At 33.9% G+C, this 25,215-nt stretch overlaps 1 protein-coding gene across 1 annotated transcript; it reads right to left on the bottom strand.

The window, feature by feature from the left end:
• Positions 1 to 20,509: 20,509 nt before the first annotated feature.
• Positions 20,510 to 24,164, bottom strand: LOC137240272 (uncharacterized). The gene is made up of 9 exons (XM_067766317.1): positions 24,033 to 24,164; positions 23,621 to 23,776; positions 23,497 to 23,555; positions 23,241 to 23,410; positions 22,904 to 23,156; positions 22,663 to 22,844; positions 22,293 to 22,458; positions 22,054 to 22,220; positions 20,510 to 21,910 (listed from the first exon to the last, which is right to left on the bottom strand). The coding sequence occupies exons 1-6, from the start codon at positions 24,085 to 24,087 to the stop codon at positions 22,836 to 22,838; spliced, it is 702 nt and encodes a 233-aa protein (XP_067622418.1). The 5' UTR covers positions 24,088 to 24,164; the 3' UTR covers positions 20,510 to 21,910; positions 22,054 to 22,220; positions 22,293 to 22,458; positions 22,663 to 22,835.
• Positions 24,165 to 25,215: the final 1,051 nt, after the last annotated feature.

Here is a 25,215-nt window from a genome sequence, read left to right as displayed (position 1 = left end):
AAGGCACTAAGGCATTTTTTTTTTAATTCAGGAGAGTCTTTAGTTGCTCCATGTGCAAATTTTAAGGCGAATTTCAAAAGCAACGAATATTGATAATGATTTTTTGCCTGGGCCTGGGGAGACAACAAAAACATTAAACAAAAATGTGTTTTTCAGAGGGACCGCGATAACATTACAAAATTGCCTGATGATGATTACGTTGGCGGTTTTCGAAATGGTCCATCGCAATATGCCAGTAAATGTTTCTTTCTTTTCAGTTTCTCTTAGAAAAAACATAATAATTGAAATTAAATTATTATAAGCCGGTGTTAAGCTCATGAATTCTTAAATATAAGTATAAACTGAACACACCATTAAACAAACATACATAAATATGTACAACTGAGCTCGAGTTGACAAAGCTTCTCATTCGCAACGAAGAAGAACTTTACAAAAACAAATCTACATGGCACACAAATCAATATAGAGACAGAATGTCTCAATTGTGTTGTTAGTGTAGAAATGAGAAAACCTGAATTAAGCATGAAAACAAATACCAGCAGGATGGCCTAGTGGTTAAAGGCTACTGCAGTTTCACCATGTGATTCACGGTTCGAATCCCGGTGAAACCTTTGATAACATTACAAAATTGCCTGATGATGATTACGTTGGCGGTTTTCGAAATGGTCCATCGCAATATTCCAGTAAATGTTTCTTTCTTTTCAGTTTCTCTTAGAAAAAACATAATAATTGAAATTCAATTATTATAAGCCGGTGTTAAGCTCATGAATTCTTAAATATAAGTATAAACTGAATACACCATTAAACAAACATACATAAAAAATTGAATTTTGTACGCATATTTGGTGAAATTTTCGTTTAAAACATTTTATTATTGCTTCTTATTGTAATACATATGGGTACACAATATTTTTGGTGGTTGGGTTCGGTGCAAAGATAAACACATTTTTTGACGTTCCAACTCTAGAGCTAGCAACATAGGCCAGACGGGACATACATGTATTATGCCGACTCCGAACGGCATCTGCAAGGCAGATGAGTTTTCACTGAGTGCTTTTCATTGCAGAAATACACTCGGAGCGCTTGCCAAACACTGCCGAGGGGCGACCCCGCTTAGAAAAATTTTCTTCTAATTGAAAAACATTATTTCTAAAATTTTGATGTTGCTTTGTCCGGGGTGTGAAACCAGGACAGTCGGTGTGGTAGGCGGAGCACGCAACCATCACACCACAGTGGCCGCCAAACAACATATAACTGGCCATGGGAAAAGCATGGACTCACTAAATTTAATCCTGCAACAGCAAGCGATTGTCCTTATGCTTTGTTGATTGTAATTACAAAAGCAAGGCGTACAGGAAGCTATAAGAGCTTAAAATTTAATGGCAAATCTGTAGGAATCATTGGGATCCGTGGTATGAGTACATCTTCACCTTTGCTTTTACCGCTGATGATTGTTGCTTCGATTACAATCGACATTAATTTCTTAACACAAAGAGTGGTTCCATTGCATAATTTTGGTGGGTCTAAATTCCGAAGAAGCATGATTGGTGAGCCAATTTTCAAAGTTAATATATGCGAAGGCATTCCAGATGGTTATAAAGAGTTTAGAAATTCAGTTGGATAATTACCAATTTGATCTTCATCTGTAACTGTGTCGATCGATTCATATTTCGTCACTTCACCAGGAATTTGGTTTTGAATGCGATCATTGATTTTGTATACATGATCATTTTGAGCTAAGATTGCTCGTTCGCATAGCCAAAAAAATAAAATTTGTTTGGTGATGATTGAAATGTGGGAAATACGTTTCCATAAGGAACACACACACAGAATTTGATTTTTATAGAAGATGTAGATAGACTGAAGCAAACAAATTTTTTTAACGGTGGCAGATTACTAAACGTCAAAAAGGAATAACAGCCAAACTCAACAATGGAGTCAAACTTTAGGTTTTATAATATCCTAAGTTTGTACGGCAACCATAGTTCTGAAAAATCCCATTTGTAGGGAAGGTGCCACGCCCATTTTTCCAAATTCCACATTTTACTGGAGGTGTTAGGACTTGACGGCATATATCTCCTTATCAATTTTCATTCTCCTACCATTACTACATCCAGAGATATGCAGAATGATATATTCCATTTGTATGGGAGGTGCCACGCCCCTATTAGATTTCGGCTATATTTTAAATATCTTGATATAATGAATAATAACCACTTTTTTCATATAAATAGGTAGGTGTACGTTGCAGTTTTGTACTAAAAACCTGAAGGAAAAGAGGTAATATGGTGATCAGAGCTAAGCTAGACGTTATTTTGAGTTTTATAAAACCGTTTCACTGCATTGATTTTCTTCCCGAATAATTGTGGAAACAATAAGGTCTCTCCAGAAAACTTCTATAAACATCTACCACCTATTTTTTAAGTTTGCGTGGTAGAACTTATATTTCAGGAAAAAAGGTAGAAGTCCGAACACTGCTCACAGTTGAAATGCATTCAAATTAACGGAACATAAGTGTCATTTGTATAACAAATACAAAGCAGTAGAAATGTTCAGCCAACAACGAAATGTGACATACGTTTGTGTATGTGTGCTGAAGCATCTCTCATAAACAGTGTACAAACCTCGGTGTTTATGTTTTCTCTCCTTCGAAAAAAATTTGCAACTTAGCAGCACGACACAAATCGAAAAATTCGTATATTTATTCAAAAAATGTTGTATACATGAAATGATCTAGAGACGCTCGTCACCCAGGGAAAAATTACCACTCATCAGTACAGCTTCCTTATGATACCCATATTGAAGTACTCGTTGACAGCTTCCATTTGATACCCATAATGTAACAACACATCCCAAGGTTATTTGATCCTGCTAAAGAACTCATCAACAGCTTTCATTTGATATGCATATTGTATAAACACATTCTAGGGGTATCTGGGTCCACGTTTTGGCCTATATCTCGAGACCCTAGTCACCCAGGGGTACGAAAAATTATCATGTACTAAAGCACTCATCAACAGCTTTCATTTGATATCCATATTGTATAAACACATTCTTGGGGTACCCTGGTCCATACTTTGGCCTATATCTCGAGACCCTAGTCACCTAGGGGTACGAAAAGTACCCCCTTTATAGTACTCATCAGAAGCTTCCATTTGGTGCCCATAGTATACAAACACATCGTAGTTTATCCGGGTCCACGTTTTGACCTATTGTAGTGTAAGCAGCCAACAATTCAATTTAATCCAAAATATTTAAATCAGTCTAATATTCTAACCTGCTACAAAAATAGTCTAAATGTTCATCAACACATAAAAATGCATTTGAGAATTAATGCTGACACAGCCATTAAAAAACAGACGTGTATAACACACAACCAAACGAATTTGAATCCCAGCAATTTGCATTCCTGCAACTTGCAAGGTTAGCATCAGTCTAATATTCTAAACTGCTACAAAAATAGTCTAAATGTTCATCAACACATAAAAATGCATTTGAGAATTAATGCTGACACAGCCATTAATAAACAGACGTGTACAACACACAACCAAACGAATTTGAATCCCAGCAATTTGCATTTCTGCAACTTGCAAGATTAGCATTTCCCATAAATTTGCAGCTCATATATGTAGGTACATATTTTGTGCCGAGTAGTATGTAGGTATGTAAGTATGTATGTTTAAGGTAGTTATGTATGTAAGTATGTAAGCTTAAATGTAAATAGATATGTAAGAATATGTTTAGAATAATCTAAACAGAAACAAACAGATAAACATCAGCTTAAAGCTTGAATCTTCTTCTTTCCGAAACCGTAAAGCGATCGAAAATCGGTTAAAACATGACGACGTTATGATTGTTAGAGTGCGCGCAGTAGACGAAAAACGGTTTTTAGACAATAACTTGAAAATTTGGGGGTGTTAGACAATTTTGAAACACATTATCATGATGTACTCGTCAAGGCCTACAACGTACACTAGGTCACTTGCAAGTGCAAAATCACTGTAGTACTGTGTTATTCATCATTAATATCAATATCAATAGCAATGTCGTCGTCTTCATCATATTCAACATCTATCAAAAAAGGTTCAGCAGAAAGAACATCTATCGACTCTCTTTTCACAATGGCATTGATGTTTTCTTTATTCGGGGTCTCTTTCCCGGCAAAAAAGGATCCGAAGCTAAAAGCAATATATTCAGTACGTCGAAGTTGCAGGAAGTTCTTGAATGTTTTCTTGCAAATCTATCACGATAAAGTCGAAAATGTTTGTTCTTTGCGTCAATGGGCTCTTCTGATTATTGACCGATAGCCAATAAAGAATTTTCGATAACAGTTGCTTCATGAATTAGAATTTTGTGAACTGTTGAGACATCGGATACCAAGGCTAAGGGCTAACATACAGCTCTGCAGTTTTCACGACAGTCTCTAACAAAATTGATCACCACTCAAAAAATCGCAGGTATGCGCGTCCGTTTTTGTTATTAAACTTCGAAACAAAATCCAAGTTTATGTATGTCTAAAAAATTACTGACATGATATGCCATGAAAAAAAAGATATATCTTTATATTTGCAACGTTTTTAAAAAATTTAATATTGAAAAGTAGTAGCATTACAAGTAGAATAACCAGTTAAAACATGCGGTATAAAAACTCTAACATATGAATTAAAACCACACTACATGTCCGAAAAGAAAACGTAACTAGATTTTATTAAGGCTAAACAAGTATTTAGGTTAGGAGGGTAAATTTCTTTTTAATCCAAAAATACATCGAACTGCATATAATTTTTATACAACTTTAGAAATAAATAAATAAATATGTATACTATTCAGTGGACAGCTAGGAAAGCCAGGGAGTATATTTATAAAAAAAATTGGTATATTTTGAAAAATCGACTTTTGGCCAGCTAAATTGATCAAATACCCCACAGTGCGTTGTCGGAATACATATTTTTGGGAAATCCGCGTCTACCTATGAAACGTGAAAAGGCGGCTAGAAAAGTTGGAGTTTGCTGTATGCTAAGTCCTTTGAAGAGCAGAGACGCCCTCCAACGTAATAATGTATTTTTCGTCGAGGAGTGGGTAAAGTGAAAATATTTCACATTTTCCTTCATTTGCTTTCTCTCCTTTCAAATCCCGATACTCTGGGATATAGTGTTTGTGTGATAGTGTTAGTGATAGATTTTAATTAAAACTCGTATCATGGCCTCAAATTCATCGGGTGAGATTAAGTGCGACTTGACCTGAAATGAATTTTTTGTTTTGGGGTGGGTTCATCGGTAGAATCTCATCACATACGACAACACTCGTAAAGCCCTGTTTAGATCAGAAAAACGTTGAGTTCATGGTTGTTGCTAGTCACTTTCTTGTGCTGGTCATTGGGACTTATGGATCCATGAATCTCGATGTCGGTTCCTGGTGAAAAGTTGGCCTATCAGGAATACTTATTTTGTCAATTTCATGGTATTGTTCGGTGAAAGTTTTCCATCGTTCCAACGTACTAGTCGATACTGGTTCATCCCAAGCGGTGCCCTCTAACGATATACTCTGCATGAGTATTTTCGCCACAATGACCATTGGTGCAAGCCATCCCAGATGATCGAAAAGTTTGTGGAATGCCGATTATATCGTTCTTTTCGAAAATTTTTCCCGATTTTCCAGCACGCCTGCTTTAAAATAAGAGAGATCTGAATGGGAATTCATTCCATCGAATGATTAAAGCCTTGATTGAACTGGTTTCTTCGAATGCCAGGAAGTCCTCACTGAGCAGATCTGCTTTGGGGATGTCCATAAGAATGGCCCATGAATTTGACGCCCATTTGTATAATGGGAAGCCCGCCGAGTATAAAACTTGACGAATTTCATCTCTGGGTTTAATGCTCGATGTGATCGTGTGTCTCCCGCTAACACATCATCTACATATGTGCATACATTCTCGCAGTATTCTAGCCGCTGTAGTGTGTGAATTTACTACATCGTCCGCTGGTTGTAGGAGCGTTCTTATCGCGAGATATAGAGCGCAATTTAATCAGAAGGTAAAAGTCTTTAACTCGTAAACGATAATAAGGTCATTCGGGGAAGTGCGATACACAATCCATTAAAATTTGGTACGATTTTCGTTCACCAAAATTTGTCGATACATCTTTTCGATGTCTCATTGAATACGAAACGGTATAGTCTCCATCGTAAGATAAGGATGGGTAGATCCGCTTGTAGAACTGGGCCTGGGAGGAGGATATCGTTTAAACTAATGCCATTCGCCGTAGGGCTAGAGCCATTGAATACTACGCTTACTTTGGTAGTGGTACTCTCTGCTTTGACAAGGGCGTTGTGGGGAAGGAAATAATTATCCAAATCGTCAGATGGAATATTGTTTTTGATTTTATTCATTTGTCCGTGCGTTTCGTATTCTGACAGCACACGGATATACTGTTAGGTTACCTGCTCTGGAATCCCGTCGTCGAGGAGAGCGCCGCCTCCAAACCGTCGCCATGTTATTAATTTAAAGGAGTGCTTAGCGTGGCGGTCGTCCTCGCCATGTTTTCATTTATTTAAAAAGGCACAAGCTTAATTAATCTTTAAAAACGCACTCTTTATAAGTTAAACTCCAAAAAGAATTTCCGAAGTTAAAGCGTGCGGCAAATGGAATGGGCGCCCTTCGGGGTTTTTCTCTACTTTCTTTTTTTCTTCATTTGTGTGACGTGGGCTGCAGTTGCATTTGTCACCCGCGTTGCCAACAGCACGCGGCTGCAAACTTAGCCCCACGTACATAGACTACATTATATTAATTTATATAAGGCCTTATTTTATCCTTATATCATCCTTCCTTTTGAAAAGAAGAATTTGGCAAATTGATCACGTTTGTCATATTCTTCTTTTGCATTCTATAAATTGTTTCGAATGGACGAATATGCTATATTAGGGTGTACCTTCCTTTTTTTTTTTGACATTCGTTCGTTCGAGCAATTTTACATTTTTATAGTTAAATAAACTTTCTTTTAGACTTATAAAGCCGTTAGCGCTACATTAGTGTTTATTTTTTTTTGGTTTTATGTTTTTTTATATAATACAGTTCATTTATGAATTTTCATTTTCCTAAATTTATATTAGAAAATACATATATATATTATAATATAGTTTTCTATATAGAATTTTTGTTCTGCCTTATTGGCTGTTTGTATGTTTTTTCTTTTTTTTTTACATAATGAATTTAATATAAACGAATGGATATTAATATACTTTATTTATTCTATTTTTGTGTACAGTTTTTTTATTTGTCAATTCATTAAAAATTGTTATGTTAGATTCATTTAATTATAACAAAATGACCTTGATATATATTTTCACGTTTGTGGCGTGTAAAAGAATTTTATCGCCTATTTTAATAATTAACGGACGAGCCGTTTTTTCATAAAAAGTTTGCTCTTTATTTTATTTTTAATTATAAATTTCTTTGCTGTTTCAAGTGCTTTCTGCTTTCTAAATTTTATTTGTTTTGCATAGTTTTCGGCTTTATATATTTATATTTATACTTATATTTATATTTATATTTATATTTATTTAACATAGTGGTTGTATCTGTAAGACAAAGCCTTTTTAAAGTACATCAGCAAGTTTCAAAAACAAAATAAATAATTATACCCAGCTGAGCAGAGCTCACAGAGTATATTAACTTTGTTCGCATAACGGTAATCCGTAACGGCATAAACTAATCGAGATAGATATAGACTTCTATATATCAAAATGATCTGGTCCGTCCCACAGTGTTTCGTGTAGAACAAGCTAGCTGGAAAAATTATTTTATGAGATTTTCCGTTTCATATGCAGTCATTTATTACAACTACGTCATTTTTTTCAGCCATATGTTCTTTTTTTTATTTTTTTTTTTTCCAAAATTTTACTTCATATGCATACATTTGCTTATTTCATATACAGTAACTCATGTGAATAAGTGACATAGATCCAAAAAAATTTAAAGGACTTAAGAATATTACTTTACTATACTTAAATTGAATGGACTACAAATCTCAATACTCTAAAAAATTTTAAAAATTACGAAAAAAAAATATAATTTTTTATGAAAATTCGTCGAACTTTTCAAACATTTTTTAAATATAACTTAGTTTTTTTTATAGATCGTGACAAATTTTCTTATGGGAAATAAGTTAAAATAAATTTTCGAAAGCGGAAATTGTAAGAATTGTCCAAAAGGGGGTGTCTACTTATTTATGTGAGTGACTGTACATATGTACATACATATTTTGTATTTATTTGAGTATTTATCCTGGCACTACAATTTTTACAAAATTATTTTATAGTACCAGTCAGGAATGTAAAAGTGAATTACAATAATAATAATAACAATGTAAATAATTTAATTAATTATGTGAAAATTACTTATTACAAAAACTTAAAAGTAAAGTATCATACAACGTAGAAAAGACAACAGATTTGAATTAAATAAAACCTGATCCAACAAAAAGTTATAGGGTAGGTTATCTTTTATAATTATGTTATTATTCGCCATCATCACTTTCATTCCATGAGTCACTTGTGGAATAGTCATGAGCATCAGCAACACTACTATGAAAGCTTGAAACAACTGGGGTATTTATTGACTCCTCAACATTATCGGGGCACAGTAAATTTAAGACTTCTGAAGTCAGTCAATAGATAAAATTGCTGATTGTATAATATCAGTACTATTCACTAAGATTTTATGAACTGTAACAGGCATGTTAAACCATGGATAGAGATCTATGTATAGTGTTTTAGTCTCGACCGCAAATTTTTCAAATCTTTGGATATTTATATTGTACCCAGATGCTAATGCGCGAAGGAGAGTGTCGAATCTTTTGATGAGTTACATCCAATCCCGTAATCTCAGCACTAGCCTCAGAATTTTCGAAAAACCTACGAGCAGTGTTGCCGTCATTGGTATTGCCGGAACCTGCTTTTGGTTTATCTACTATCAATCCAAGAACACTTTTAAATTTATTCTGGATTTCGTTGGAATGTAGCTTTGCACTCTTTATCTGCCTCATTCCTAAGCTGCCATTTTTTTACTTCGAGGCGATAACTTATGTGAGGCAAGCATTCAAAACATCTTATCTATGCATGGAGAGTAGACAAACCAAAACCAAGATTATCTCGGTTAGGCGTAAAGTCCCGTAACTCATTATTCATATCTTTTGGAGTGGCACCACAAATATAACACTTTTGTGCGGAAGAGGTTTCAGTCAAAGCATTGCAAACTTTTCCGTCAATCATTGTTAGAAGCATATTGTGATTTACGGAAACTTCGTATTGTTCGAGCATGTACTTTGTTGGCAACAACGCATTTATCTACTCTAAACTTTGTTCGTTTCAAAAACAATAAAGTCTTTTGTTTCTTTAGAAAAAATAAATTTAATTGGACAACAATACATGGTAGAAGAAGGTCGAGGATTCTGCCAAACAAAGTTACCTTTTTCATCCTGTATTTGAAGAGGAACGAAAGAAAATATAAACAAAAACTCATCAGTGTCAGAACTGCATGTAAACTTTTGCTTATATGTGCTATGGCCAGAGCTTCCATCGCAACCCCACTTGCTGATTAAAGTATATGTACGTCAAGCTTGTAGGTAACTAACAAAAACTTCTTGATTTGCTAAAACTAAACGCTCAACAGTTTTATCTAATACGGACTGGACTTTAATTTCAGCACGTGTTTCACCCACATCAATTTCATTTGGATAGCATTCTGCCTTAGCTTTTCTTAGACTGTAAAATGATGGATAAAACTTATGGCCTGCCTTCATGCTCCACTTACGAGTCGTTTTGTACCCATGAGTCGTCGACTTGCTAACTGCGTAGTATGCTAAAGCTTCTACATTGCTCAAGCATCTTGCATCTGGCTCACATGTCATCTTTTTGCCGGATATTTGAGTGGTTTCCTGTGATTTTTTATAATGTTAGCAACATTTCTGTTGCCGGACATACGCGTTGATACTTCTGCTCTAACTTCTGTTCTAACTCACCAAGACTTCTAGATTGCAAGAGGTCATGCACTCGATGCCGTTTGGTTTTTTCACTGCAGCTAACAAAGCCCTTCTTTCGTCTTCCACGACCGGGGTTACCTGAAGAAGTGGTTGGTTGGTCTGATGGCAACTTTGAATCCACCGTTATTGTAAATGTGAAGTCTGTACTCGAAAGCCACTCCGAGTTTTTATTCAAAAATCGCTCCTTATGTCTTCCAGAAGTGTTCCACTTTTGATCCAGCTTTGATGAATATGCCGATATTTGTAAACTTAAACTTTTTATCGAATACTCTGCTGATTCGCTTAAATCGTACAACAAAACTCAATAATTCTTTATATCTGGTTTCCTTCGAATGTCGAACCCAAATGTCAAAAAACTCCGTTCTTGGTACGGTTATAACTAAACTGCTTTGTGTTGTTGATTTTCCGACAGGGTGAATAGCTGATGATTGTTGTGCTGCCATCTTAAGTGTCGTTGATCGTTCTGATTTGTTATCAGTTGTGCAGTATTTATATTACATTCAGGTATTGGCGTAGATGCTACCAAATGGGGTTGTTTTGTGTAGCGTTCCTGTGTGGTTATACCTGCATTAGGATTGTTTTGTATGTACCTGTTTTTATGCCTTGGTGACTGGTACGGTAGGTTGTGGCAGGTTGAAGTCAGTGATCTTCGCCTTTTTGCTTTTGGTGTGCCTTGCGCGTTTATTTTTGTGTGTTTTATGGCTACGTGTTTGTTCCCTGTATCTGGGAATTGGTTTTGCCGTTTGTAGATCAGCTTTAAAGGTTCAAATATCTCGTCGGAGCTGGTACGTACATACGTCCTATTTTATATGTAGAGATAACTAAATATACAAAAAAAAATTAAAAATAGATGTGCAAAGAATTCGGAATGGCTTTTTCTTTCGACTATTAGAGAACACTTGCGACTTAACATATGTAAAATTTAGCCCGGATGTCCGCGGATTTATGTAACTTTTTTGTCCCTAAAGTTAAAAATATAGAGAAAAAATTCCTTTTCTTCTTAATAACGGAATGTTAAATATATTGAAAATACTCTAATTTCGAAAGAATTACTATTACAAAATTTTACTTTCCTTCGAGCTTAGAATCCATCAAAAAATTATATAAAATTGTTCACTTAAAAGAAATATGAAGCTTATTTTTCAACAAGAATTTTGCAAAATAATCAATGCATTTTATGGCCACTCCTGCCTTCTTACTTCAATTACTCAATATATATGAGCAAAAATATAAAAAAAAGCAAAAATCCCGTTATCTTGATTGTTTTCTTTCATTTCTCATTACACTTTTCTTGGAATAAGAACTTTGTTTTTGTCCAGCTAGTTTGTTCTACACGAAACACTGTGCGTCCGTCCGTAAACACGATAACTTGAGGAAATTTTGGAGTATCTTGATGAAATATGGTATGTAGGTTCCTGGGCGCTCATTTGAGATGGATATTTAAAATGAACGAAATCGGACTACAAACACGCCCACTTTTTCGATATCGAAAATTTCGAAAAACAGAAAAAGTACGATAATTCATTGCCAAAGACGGGTAAAGCGATAAAACTTGGAAGGTGCGTTGACTTTATGACGCAAAATAGAAAATTTGTAAAATTTTGAATAATGGGCGTGGCATCGCCCACTTTTAAAAGAAGGTAATTTAAAAGTTTTGCAAGCTGTAATTTCGCAGTCGTTGAAGATATCATGATTAAATTTGGCAGGCACGTTACTCCTATTACTATATGTGTGCTAAATAAAAAGTATCAAATTCGGATGACGAACACGCCCAATTTAAAAAAAAAATGTTTAAAGTCAAATTTTAACAAAAAATTTAATATCTTTACAGTATATAAGTAAATTATGTCAAATTTCAACTTTAGTAATGACATGGTGCAACAAAATACAAAAATAAAAGAAAATTTCAAAATGGGCGTGGCTCCGCCCTTTTTCATTTAATTCGTCTAGAATACTTTTCAGGCCATAAGTCGAACAGGCCGAATCGGTTGAAGCCACGGCCAGTTTTTATACACAGTCAACCGTCTGTCTTCCGCTCGGCCGTTAACACGATAACTTGAGCAAAAATCCATATATCTTTACTAAACTTAGTTCACGTACTTATCTGAACTCTATTTATCTTGGTATAAAAAATGGCCGAAATCCGACTATGACCACGCCCACTTTTTCATCGAAAATTACGAAAAATGAAAAAATGCAATAATTCTGTACCAAATATAAAAATGGGATGAAACATGGTAATTGGATTGGTTTATTGACGCAAAATATAACTTTAGAAAACACTTTGTAAAATGGATGTGACACCTACCATATTAAGTAGAAGAAATTGAAAAAGTTCGTTCTGTTCCACCTTTATGGCGATATCTCGAAAAGGCGTCCACCCATAGAGCTAAGACCCACTCCCTTTTAAAATACTCATTAACACCTTTAAGTTGATACCCATATCGTACAACACATTCTAGAGTCACCCCTGGTCCACCTTTATGGCGATATCCCGAAATGGCGTCCATCTATAGAACTATGGCGTACTCCCTTTTAAAATACCCTTTAACACTTTTCATTTGAAACCCATGTCATACAAACACATTCCAGGGTTCCCTAGGTTCTTTTTGCTGAATGCTGATTTTCCCTTATTTTGTCTCCAAAGCTCTCAGCTGAGTATGTAATGTTCGGTTACACCCGAACTTAGCCTTCCTTACTTGTTTTAAATTGAAGTTGTTATAACAACTTTAATACTTAACCTAGAATACACGTTTAATGAGAACAAGAAAGTGCTTAAGTTTATTAAGAAAGAAAGAATAGAATATATATGAAATTATATTGTAACCGCATTAATCACACTGAATTGAAGTAACTAGCTTCTTGTAGTTGGTCCTACCCATATCAGCCTTGAGGGAATCAGGAATAGAGTTTCAGAGCCTTATAGCATTAACAAAAAACAGCCTCGATCAGGACATATATAAATATCGTGGTATTATTAGCTTGTGGTGTCTAGAAGACTTGGATTATTTTAGTTTTTCATAAAGATAATTTGTTGTTTTGAATTCAATAAGTTTGAACATAAATATACAGTTTTGTGCAGCAATATGATAAAAAAATACTGCTTCCTAGAACTTTGCATCTCCATGTGGAGATGTGGTCATACTTTTTAAGGCCATAGACATAACGCGTTATATTATTTATTTATTTATTTATGTATTTATTTATTACAGCTTTCCTAAGCCTAACTTAAATATGGGGTATTCCATCCCATTTCGACCAATTTTGAACCCGACCCCTTTAGAATTGGCTGAAAGTTTTTCTTCTTTTTCTAGCTTACGAAAGACGTTTTTCAGAAGTTTTTCAAATTTTTTCATCCAACTCAAAAAAAGTTATGAATTTAAAAAAAAAACAGCGTTTTTGTTTTCAAAATGCTACAACTTTTTCAAAAATTGACCGTTTGGGATTTTTTTTTTAATTAGTTTTTAAATGTACTTTTCGGAAAAAATTCAAAAAAATGTTTAAAGTTTTTTTTTGTAATTTTTCAGTTTTTCGAGATTTTTCGAATTTCGCCCTTTTTTACTCATAAAAAATTCAATCAATTCTGCAATCATCCCCACTAATCCCGGAGTGGGCCGAGAATTTAATTATTTTTTTCTTTAATTGAAAAAAAACTTTAAAATTTTTTTTGTATTTCTTCCGAAAAGTACATTTAAAAACATATTTAAAAAAAAAAGATCCCAAACGGTTAATTTTTGAAAAAGTTGTAGCATTTTGAAAACAAAAACGGTGTTTTTTAAATATTCATAACTTTTTTTGAGTTGGATGAAAAAATTTGAAAAACTTCTGAAAAACGTCTTTCGTAAGCTAGAAAAAGAAGAAAAACTTTCAGCCAATTCTAAAGGGGTCGGGTTCAAACTTGGTCGAAATGGGATGAAATACCCCATATATTTTACATGTTTATAATTGTCTGCTGGACTATGCAATCTAGAATAGTTACATCTATGTCCTACCTTAGAGAACTATGGATGGGAGACTTCCAGATCATGCGAGCAGAGTGTTGTGCTAGTGTAGTATGCAGGCATTTTACGCATGTTAGTAAAGCGCGAAGGCTACATCTGCACGGCGATGTACTGAGTTAATCGAGTGATGCGTTTCAGTATGTGCTTCGGCAACCTTTTTTGTATGCCTACAAGAGCTTGGAAATCTTGGCGCTACATAGCAGAATAGTTTCGCTGCACTTCTATCGATGCTATGGAAGCCCGCCTCTCCAGCACTAAATTGGTAGTGTTCTACAATAATTGTACAATTTTTGTTTAAATTTATTGGAATAACATGATTCAATATCATTCGGTAGCTCATTATAGGATTTAAGACCTTTATTATACAGATTATATTTGCCTGCTTCAGTTTTATAAACCGGCAGATTAAAATCATTTTTATTACGAGTATTTGCAGAGTACATATCTATTACATATTTTATATTAGTCCTCAAATACGCAGGCAAAGTTCCCTCTATTATGTTTTTAATAAATTTCATGGTATAACAAAAAAAGTTGCTGTCTAATGCTAAACCAATTAAGAGAGCATAGCATGCCTCTGATAGATATGTCATACCGTTTTTTGAGAATGAATCTCTTAGATCGGTTCTGAAGTTGTGCTCTTGTAAAGGTTATGCAGTTAGTATTTAAAATGTCGTATAAGTACTTTATAAATTCTGCATTACTCGAGCTCGGTGAGTGAAATATCAGAGCTATTTGGTATTGGGGGAAAATATTTTTAACTTTTAGTATAATACAGCAGATGTTCTTCTTTAATGTTCTGTTGTAACTTATTGAGTATTCAATAACTTTTTTTTAACAAGTTCGCTACAGTTTACACATTTAACAATGTTAGATGTGCACTCTTTGCTATCATGGGTCCAGCACTTATATCCCAGACATTTGAAACACCTCAAAACACTTATGTGCTCGTAAGAGACGCAAGTATCCCACTCTATATGTATTTTCGTTTGTTGCAACACATTATCGAATGTTCTGCATCTGTTTCCACTATACGGTTAGTATTTTCATACAGTTTTAACACTTTAAAATCCTTTCCGTTACATGAGTAATTTTGCTTAGTTAAGCATTCTACCAAACGCTCATTGCTAACTTTTTCAGTTAAACCAACAATTTTTCTTTTCTTTTTTATTTCATCCTTATTTTTAATTTTCTCTACTTCGTAATCGTTTCCAATACCTTCTCTTACCTTTAGCTGGACTTTTTCACAGGCGTCTTTATTTTTACATTCTATAATAATGGCACCACTATTTACTTCTTTAACATTTTTAACAAGGCCTTCGGTAGGTTCGACAACTTTTTTAGAGCTTTCTTGGTTTCCTTAGCTTTTTTGCCCTTCTTTTTCGGTTTAGTGACAATTTTATTCTCATTCAATGAAGCGACCTGAACATAAGAGAGTTTTTCAGGCTGTTCATTTGCTATGCGTAAATCGTTAAGCAATTCATTGCTCTTCTTTAATTCATTGAATAAATCTTTTACTATCTCATTCTTCATTTCAATCAATTTTCTAAAAGGGAGTTGAAGTCCGTAATAATGCTACTTTTAATCTGGGAGAATTTATTACAAAATATCTGCTCGACTATCTATTTAATATCAACGGCTTTCATTTTTGTTTCTTCACATTTATTAATCAAATGTTTAATTTCAACAAATTTTGTATTGGTATCCGATAATGCACATACATTACAGAACCATTTTATGTTCATATTATCTTCTATTCTCTTTTTTTCATTTCTTTTAATATTACTGCATTTCAAGCAGAAACTATAGCCACACCCACCAGAGCATGCTACTATGTCATCTACCTGAAGCAGTTTCGCAGTACATTCTTTGCACTCTGCTGGCATCGTAAATGTATATCTTTCTAAGACTTTACATGTCAACTTTGTGATACACAACCTTAAATATTTGCAAAACTAGTTTCAAAAATAAACTAAAAAATATGTATAAATATATATTTTTCTACCGTGTTTTTTGCAGAAACTTTTCCCTCCTTAATGTCTTCCACTTGCCCTTTCTATCATTCACCTTTATAATCAAACTCAGTGCTTATCGGGCGCAAATTTTTTGCGCAAAGTTAATGATAGCAAAGAAAAGTCAAAAACACAAAATAAAGAGCACAATTAGTAGCGACAGTATAGCAACAAAGCGGCTTGGCAGGTTGTTGATGTTCTCACCCGTACTCAGCGTATCAGCGGCGTTTGTGTGAAAATGTGCTTGGCGATGTTTGCAGCGTGCCGACTCCGGTAATGGCAGCACAGCAGATAGCTTTTATAAATTAATAACCACTTAAATACTCCACTCTCCCGAACTATGTATTTAGATTTGTCCACTTGAATACAGCTTCCCGCACTTGTTGTTAGATGTTGTACATTTTTTTAGCGCTTTTATATGTTGTTTGCTATTTTTTCTTAATAAAAACACGGATCACATATCAAAACGACCGTCTTGTTCTTCTCTTCTGTGTTTACCCTGGCATTAAATGCAACATCAATTTTATAGCTCGAAGCAGAATCTAATTGACTGTAGACAAGCTCTGAGTATGATATGTGTGGCACAATCAATTGTATAGCTAACTTTTTTCTGGTCTCCAAAATTGAAAAGCAGCAGAAGCTCTTAAACAACGCAAAATAGAATAAACATTGCTTAGAATTTTATTAACGTGGTCAATACAGGTCAACTTGGAGTTTATCACAAAACTCAAATTTGAAATCTTTTCAGTAAACGAGAGGGCACTATTTCCAAAAAAGAGCTTTGGAATATCTTCAACATGTACTACAGTACTATTTATGGGCAACACATATGACTTTTCAGCATCTAAGCATAGACAGTTTTCACAAGCCCATTTCGAGATTGCAGACAAGTCACTATTTGCGACCCGGTCTATGAAAAGGTGGCTTACGACTCAAAAAAAATTGCGAGAAAGAGCTGTTAACAGTTTTTTTTTTAGTCATAAGCCACCTTTTCATAGACCGGGTCACATTTTATTTTATAAATCTTCGACAAGGCCGACACGACTAGATAGGTATGTATAACTGAATGTCATCAGCATATGCGAGGATAATTACGTGCTGGCACACTCGAAAAACATCATTGACAAAAAGACTAAACAGAAGAGGACCAAGCACAGAGCCTTGTAGCATACCAGAAGGAACAACACGAGATTTGGATGTAGAGTTTTTGCAAACTACCTTCCGGGTTCTTCCCTCCAGGTAACTGGCCATAAGCTCAACAGATTTAGTAGAGAACCCGATGTAGAATTCGAGTTTTTTGCAAAGGAGGTTGTGGTGCACTGAGTCAAAGGCCTTAGAGAAGTCAAGGAGGCACAAAAGAGTTTATAAAAACTGTAATGGTCCATCAAAGAAAATATATACTTTTGCGTTTGTTACCTTCCTTTGCACATCAAACTTTGTGGCATGCGATAAAATTCACCCTGATTGTCACCCTGGCAGTTAGTATTGTGGGCTTACAAATATCTCAAAATTTTAAAGCTACTAAACCTTGCAAAAATGGGCATGTAAAATGACAAAAACGGAAACCAAATGCCTTGTCTTCCGAGGGTATAAAAGGGCGCTCGACGCAACAGTTAGGCTCTTTTACTTATTTGCATTAAGTACCATACAAAAGGATAGAGCGACATGGAATTTTGCCATCCACGTGCTGATTAACAGAAAAGGTATGTTGTTCAAATACTATAGGCTCAAATCCTGCAGTTTTCGACCCATTTGCTCTAACCAACAGAGAATCTACTCATCTGCGTGCCACCAATCTCGTACAAGTGGAAAACCACCACATCTAATACCAAGATTTCAGTGCAATTTTTGTACAAAAAAAAAAAAAATTGGCGGTCTCTCGCCACTTCCATCGCGGCTTGGTGAGGGTGTGGAAGAGTTATTCAAGTAATTTACTATCAGTGCCATCATAAGCTGAACGGTGTGTCCATAATTCCGGCGATTATAACCGGAAAAATAGAGCCAAGCTTTGAAAGATTCTCTATCAGCATCCACACTCGAACTTTAGAGGCAGCAAAGAACACGAGGAACCTTATTGTAGGCATAAAGGCGTAAAGCCGGAACACGTATACACGCTGAGAAAATTTTTTTAATATTTAGTATGCTAGCACTTCAAAGTGCTCCCCACTCCAAATTTATATACTTTTTGTTATACCCTTTTATATTTTTTCAAGTACGACGTAGTAGAAATTGGATATAATATTTTAGCTTTCAAAGAACAGCATAATGGAAGTTGTTGTTAAGCAAATTAAATTATACAGTGCGGCACATAAGTCTTTATTAGGAGCTCTTTAATTTTTAAAGAACTGCATACTTAAAATTGTGAGTTTGATATGTAAATTTTCTATATGGGTAATTAAATATTAAAGAGTACTTTTATTTAAAAGTAGAGACTATTCATATGCAGATTTTAATTTTTAATAAACCGTATAGTAAAACTTAAAAATCTGTAAACGAATTTTCAGTATGCTGCTCTGTAAAAATTAGGGAATTCCCAATAAAAGTTTCTGTGCAGTCTCATACATATTGGATCATACATTATGAAAAATTCAACTTACTCCAGTTAATAAAATTTACCAATAATAAAAGTTATGGATTATGCAAACATATTTTTTATTTGTTTTTGTAAACAGATACACATATAAGTATATATATGTAACATTGGCTTTTTAATTAGTAATGAAGTAATAAATATAATAAAAGTAAATAATATAATTATATAATAATTCAGTCAAACAAACTCTAATCTACTTCCAAATCGGCATTATTTCGACTACTGTTTATATGTTATACATATAACTCATCCCACATTCATATATATATATATATATAACAGTGTTATCTTTAAAGTTACATAAATTAAATCCATCGTTTTAGAATATACTCATTCCCGTTTCCAGCTCGGATTTTGTGCGTAACAATACAATATTTTAGTTCATTCCAAAAAAAAATCTTATAACTTATGCTATAATTTATAACAATAAATGCGTGAACGTTCTCGTCTAAATGAGCTTCAATACCTTGTGAAAAAACTAAAGCTTTGTTATCCTTATCTATTGAAATAGTTTGTACATTATAGAACACAGGTCCGTGTTTAGTTGGAACCATAATGATTGAGTTTTGAGTCAAGTATTGATCGTTAAATTTTAACCAACTTACTTCGAACATATCTTTACTAAGACCGTTATCCGTAAGGAATTTTTCAAAAACTACTGTTCCATTTTTTATAGGCCCAGTAATAAAGTCATCAGGAGTTTTAAAATTATGGAAATAGTGATTGAGTTTAAGTTGATGCTTAGTTGCAATTGTATAACATATATTAATTCTGTTAATAGCTACGGTTGCAAACTCCTTTGATTCTTTATTTTTACTTTCTCCTCTCATAGAGGACAAATTGCGCAATGGACCCGATAATTTCATTACTGTTGGGTAGTGTACTAAAAAGTGATGTTTTGGTTTTAAGCTATTCGGAAAGAGTTTGAGGAGAGTAACTAAGTACTCATTTACAACACATTTAAGTAAGTCACAATGTTCTGGTTGGTAATGATTGGCTGTTATTATATCAGTAATATCAGCCAGTTTAAGTACCAATTGCCAGTGCTCAGAACACTTAGGAATCAAATGACCAATCATTATAGGTAAATTTCGAACTAAGCTTTGCATTTCAGCAGCAGATAGAATTATTCGTTTATTTTTGATATGATCTTTAGACATTTCTGGTGGTTTGTTTTGTCTATCATGGTAGCAAAATGAAAAACCTCTAACTTTTATATTCAATACTTCAAGTGTTATTAACTTTTTAAAAATAAAGTAGTCAAATATCAAAGCGAGATCATACTGACAAACACCTTCGAAAAAGTCATGCATAATATCTACAGCAATGTTTGCAGTGAAATGAAAACTGGTAACATCATGAAAGCAACACTTTTCTTTAATACCTGTTTCTGAGGTTTGATTTAGCGCTAAACCAGCTGCATAATTCGACCTATTACGCAGGGTGCAAACCTGCTCATCTAATATCCTGTTTATGTTTTCTTTTTTTGTCAGACAAAATCGGCAGAAATAATTGGCAGAAAAACCTTCAACCATACCAAACAATTCATTTACGCTGAGATTATCACCGATTATAACTACCAACTTAAAAAATATTTGCTTTGATTCATTATTTATGTTTATTGTTATGCCAGAGCTCTCTAAAAAATTTAGTTCACTTATTACTCTTTGAAAAATTTTTGCTTTACCAATTGTTTTTCGATCTAAGGTGTTTGTTAAAAGAAACAAAAATATATTTCTAAGTTTCGATCTGTATTTCGGAGGGAGGCATACAATTATAAAATATAAAGCTCCACATTTCTGAATACCACGATTACTTCCAAGAGGATTATTATTTTCATAATCGTCGAAATAAAATGCAATGGGTATCACGGTCTGACTATTTGTATCTTTAAACTTTCTCCAATAATCACCTTGGGCGTAATTAAAAACTATGCTTTTAGTGTTTTCTAATACGTTTAAGTAATCTAAGGTTTCCTTGAATATAGTTCCTAGTTCGAAAAATTTTTTAAGCACATCACGAATCGGTATAAACTCAGTGGTTAAAGGAACTTTACAAAAGATAAGCGAACCATTTTGTATTTTGTATTCATCTCTAAAGCCAATATTTAAATGAACAGGCCTAATAAAAGTACCCATTTTCTCAAAATGCTTAAAGCATCTGTATGATGTCCGAAAATCCTCAAAACAGCCTTGTAAAATATCAAATGATCGTTTAATTTGGTCTCTCTGTTTTAAGCTTTTTTCTGACCCATCCAAACAGCTTAACATATAATCTCTTAACAGTGTAAAACAAATAACATTAACGAATGATTTATAATCTTGAATTATCATTTCAATTCTTTTTTTGGATAAATCAGAAAGACTATACAATTTAGTTGTCAACTTTAGAACACGTTCTTGTAACAAACTTCCAAACGTTTTAGAAATATTCGATGTATCTGCTATATTTTGAGATGCAACCTGCATATTAAATTTTTGAGAAGAGTTGTTAATAACACTTGAATAGCTTAAATAAGTTTCCTCACAAGCATCAGATGAGTTATATGCGTATTCATTTAAAACCTCTTGAAATTCACTATCTGAATTGTAGTCAATCGATGGGTCTTGAATTGAAATACTAGGTACATTTAAAAGTGAAGGTGTTAAAGTTATTTGCTGCTTGTGTTCCCGTTTCCGATGCTTGCAATAAGAATGAAGTATAGAGTAAATATGTTGGCATTGGGGTTCGCAGCACCAATACTCTTTTAAATTTGAATGGAAACTTCTTATATGACATAGCAAAATATTATTACTTTCAAAAATACCTTGACATTTAAAACAAATAAACATTTTCTGGATAGCTTAATATTAGTATCTTAAGTTATGGCAACTAGTCTCTTTATAATTACAAAATTATAATCAAAATAATTTGCTGATAATAATCGCAAGTTATTCCATTTGTTCAAAGTCAGTTATAAAGTCGTTCAAGCTGATAGAACTGAATTCTTTTTCAAGGTTTATTTCATACAGAATCTTTTGTAAAAATGTCCATACGTGGATTGCAGCACATGGATATTCACAATTTAGAGAAAAAAAAACTTTTAAATGTAAAATCAAGTGCTGATAAGGTCGATTTTGTTCTGTGCCGTTTGTCCTCGATATAAACGTAAGAATCTTCAACTTTATCTAAAGCTCCGACAAGAACTGCTATTGGTTGGCAGGATATATTGTTTTTGGATAAATATTCTTGCCTGCGTTTCACAGTATCGTCGATTTCTGAAATATTCTAAGAAAGAAAAATATTCTCAGTTAGTATTTACAACAATTTCGATTAATTAATTCAATCAATTATAATCATTTTATTTAGCAATCAAATCAAGGTCTAGCAATTTCACATTTGATAGCTATTGTTATGATTTAATAAATTACCGGAACAATCAAAAACGATGAATAACGGGCCTCTGCCACAGTTACCCTCCGTTTAGTAATTTTTCTTTTTTTTGTCGCTAGTCGCTCTGATTCATCTGATAAAAGTTTTTGAATGTAAGGCGCCGATATTAACCATGGTAGAAAGTGCCAAATAATTGCGTCTTTATCTGATAAAACAAAAGTGAGTGATAAAAATTTAAATAAGGTACTCAATGAACAAAAATAAATTGCAAAAATACCTTCTTCCTTTAGAAGCTGTAAAGTATTTATAATGGCTACCTCTTCCACTTCTTTAGGTCGTCGGGCCGTTAAGAGTAAGTTTATTATTTTGTTTTTAAAGTTGCTCCAATTTGTTATTATTCTGTTTTGTTTGCTGGGATAAAGTTGGTTAAAGTCAGACTCAATCTATGGAAAAATTAAAAAGATAAAGTTCAACCGAAAGAAAAATTTTGAATTGGTAGCAGCTGGGGTATTTTAAAAAGCCAATATGTACTATAATTTGCTGTGACTATCACGATAAACCGATCGACGACAGTGACGATAATGTACACCACCAGAATGTGTTACCACAACTGTATATAGATGCAAGAATTTCTCCACTTAACTTACCACTCTCAGTCCAAGCTCTCCTTCCAAACAGGGAAACCGGATATAGTAATCATTCAAAGATATTTTATTTTGTGTTAAAAGTGTCCTGCGATATTGCAGAGTGATCTGCCAACTGTTTAATACTTCGACGTCTGGTTGTTTTTCTAAACTTCCCAATATTGTTAAGTGGTTGTCTATATCATCTGAGATAAAAGTTATAGGTGCATATGAAATTCATAAAATTTATATATGTACATATTACCCGTGCAGAATGTTTTGCTAGTACAACTGGAGCTCCCCTGGTCGATTTATCTTTATGCGATAATTCACTCTTGATTAACCCTTTTCTTTTCAAGTCGCCTACTATGTAATTATAATGTGATACTAACTTTCCTGATGGTCCTATTTTCATACCGTTCTTATTTTCGTATGGAATGTAATATACTGATGGATTTTCATTGGGAAAAACTGTAGCAATTTCGGCTGAATATTGCTTTAGTATTTCAGGTGAAAGGCTTTGTAAATAATATAATAAAATCACTCATTAAATGCTCAACAAAGTGAAACAAATTTCCGCACTATATCAAAAAAATGCATACCAAAATTTCGGTGATTTATCCAACTGAGCCGCTTTAAATGCCTTCTCTTTTTCACGATTGATCAAACGTCTTACTAATAAGTTACGTACTTTGGCATTAACATTTTTTCCCTCGTAAGCTTTTATTATAGCTTTTCCGTCAATGTCATTAGTGAGGTAATCGTATAGCATCTGGAATAATTAATATGAGTTTTAAGTATGTACTTTTAGCTAATTAAATATATATTTTGGGTTGCGGTAAAATTAAATTAGCTTACGAAAGGAGTATCGGTTTTATTAACTTTAAATTTTCGTAGGCCGGGATCAGTATCACTATCTAGAACAGAGAGATATAATACAATAAGTGTTTCAGCTTTAAAAAGAATCAGAAACTATAAATACCATTTAAATTTCCAGATCTATTTTTATTACTGCCTGAAGTGAATTCTGTTATGTCCAGTATATCTTCATCAGAGTTAGAATTTGCTCTTTGTGAGTTACGGCTCCCTATATCGGTTTGGGTGCAAGTTTCTAATGCTTGCGGCAATGGTGAAACTTCTGTAGTGGATTGATGAGTAAAATTTTAAAATATAATAAAAATGGAGTGGCCATAATACGCTCAAAAACGCTCTTTTACTTTAATTGAAGAGCATATGTATGTACATTCATACAAACTTATGTGCCAGCAAAATATACATACATTGATACACATGTAAAAATGCTACTACAGCTATACTTTGTATCACATAAGTGATACGAATATACATACATATGCACGCTCGCATAATAAGTTATAATTTAATTTATTACTTACCTTTTATCACGGGCTCCAAATGATTCATGCCCCATTCATCCAGATCATTCCACATAATTTATACCACTTTTGAGTAATTAACGCGACCACAATAAATACTAAATGTATTGAATCACGGTTGCCACTTTTAGGCAGTAGCCACGATTTTGATACTTTGGTTTTTCACTGAGGTAAAAATTCACAACATTGGCCACTATTTCATTAACCCACACATAATTTTCAATTTACTTCAATGAAATGCTTACCACAACAATTGATCAGTCCCATCAGTGATGGAGCCATTAGATGGCCGTCGAGTTAAAGGAATTGAAAACTACGTAAAATAATGAGACTTATCTGTTTTATATTAAGTATACTCAGTTAACTTATGTTCAAGTATACCGAGAGTTAGTGCAGGAATATATCAACGTGGCACACAAAAAGTAGCACTTTCAAAGTTTTTTACAAATAAATTTTATGTAACATTTTGAAACTTTACTTTCCGTTTGGCACGTCGATATTGAAATCTTTCTCACACACATCAAAGTAGCTCAATGAATTCAAGAAATCTCAGGACTATTGTGGTGTTAAGTCACCCAAGCTACTTGAAAGCTAGGTAGCTTGGTTTTCTTATAATAATTGTTAATAACTTCATATAAGAACAAAGCCAGGAAAAAGACGATAAGCAACTCATACCCAAATAAATGGGACTATTTGTGGTCCAAATGTCTCAAAGTGGCAACCGTACTCCGCTATTTTCATTCCGCTTAAAATCCTCGTCACATAAGCAGTGTTTCATATAGATGTGTTTAACGCAATCTTAAGCATTACATGTGTTTGTATGTGGACCGCCAAATAGCCTATTTGTCGCTCCCCAAGAAAACGCATGCAATCTACTCTTCTGTCAACGCACGATTCTGCATCAAAAATCTTATGTGTTTCGGCTCTAACTGTGCGTGCAATACATGCCACTCATGTTCGCAATGCGACCATGGGATACAAGTAGACATGACGCAAATTTTACTATACGGTCCCTGCAAAAATCGTGTGACCAAAAACGCACACAGCCACACGAATTTTTAACAGGGGTGACGATTTGGAATGAAAAATTGTGCAAATAAAATAGCATGCTGACAAATTTTGCTTTCCCACAATGTATCGTGCTCTCTCGCACCAATTATTTTCATAGGGATAGCAAAATACG

This window comes from Eurosta solidaginis, chromosome 1 (assembly GCF_040869045.1).
Source record: "Eurosta solidaginis isolate ZX-2024a chromosome 1, ASM4086904v1, whole genome shotgun sequence".
Taxonomy (NCBI): Eukaryota; Metazoa; Arthropoda; class Insecta; order Diptera; family Tephritidae; genus Eurosta; species Eurosta solidaginis.
This window is presented reverse-complemented; position numbering and strand designations above follow the sequence as displayed.

Excerpts from the sequence above, each read along its gene's own strand:
- LOC137240272 (XM_067766317.1), bottom strand. The coding sequence starts at position 24,087 with ATGTGGAATGATCTGGATGAATGGGGCATGAATCATTTGGAGCCCGTG. Across the intron at positions 23,777-24,032 it reads TTTGGAGCCCGTGATAAAAG|AAGTTTCACCATTGCCGCAA; the intron begins GTAAGTAATAAA and ends AATCCACTACAG. Across the intron at positions 23,411-23,496 it reads ATAAAACCGATACTCCTTTC|ATGCTATACGATTACCTCAC; the intron begins GTAAGCTAATTT and ends TAATTATTCCAG.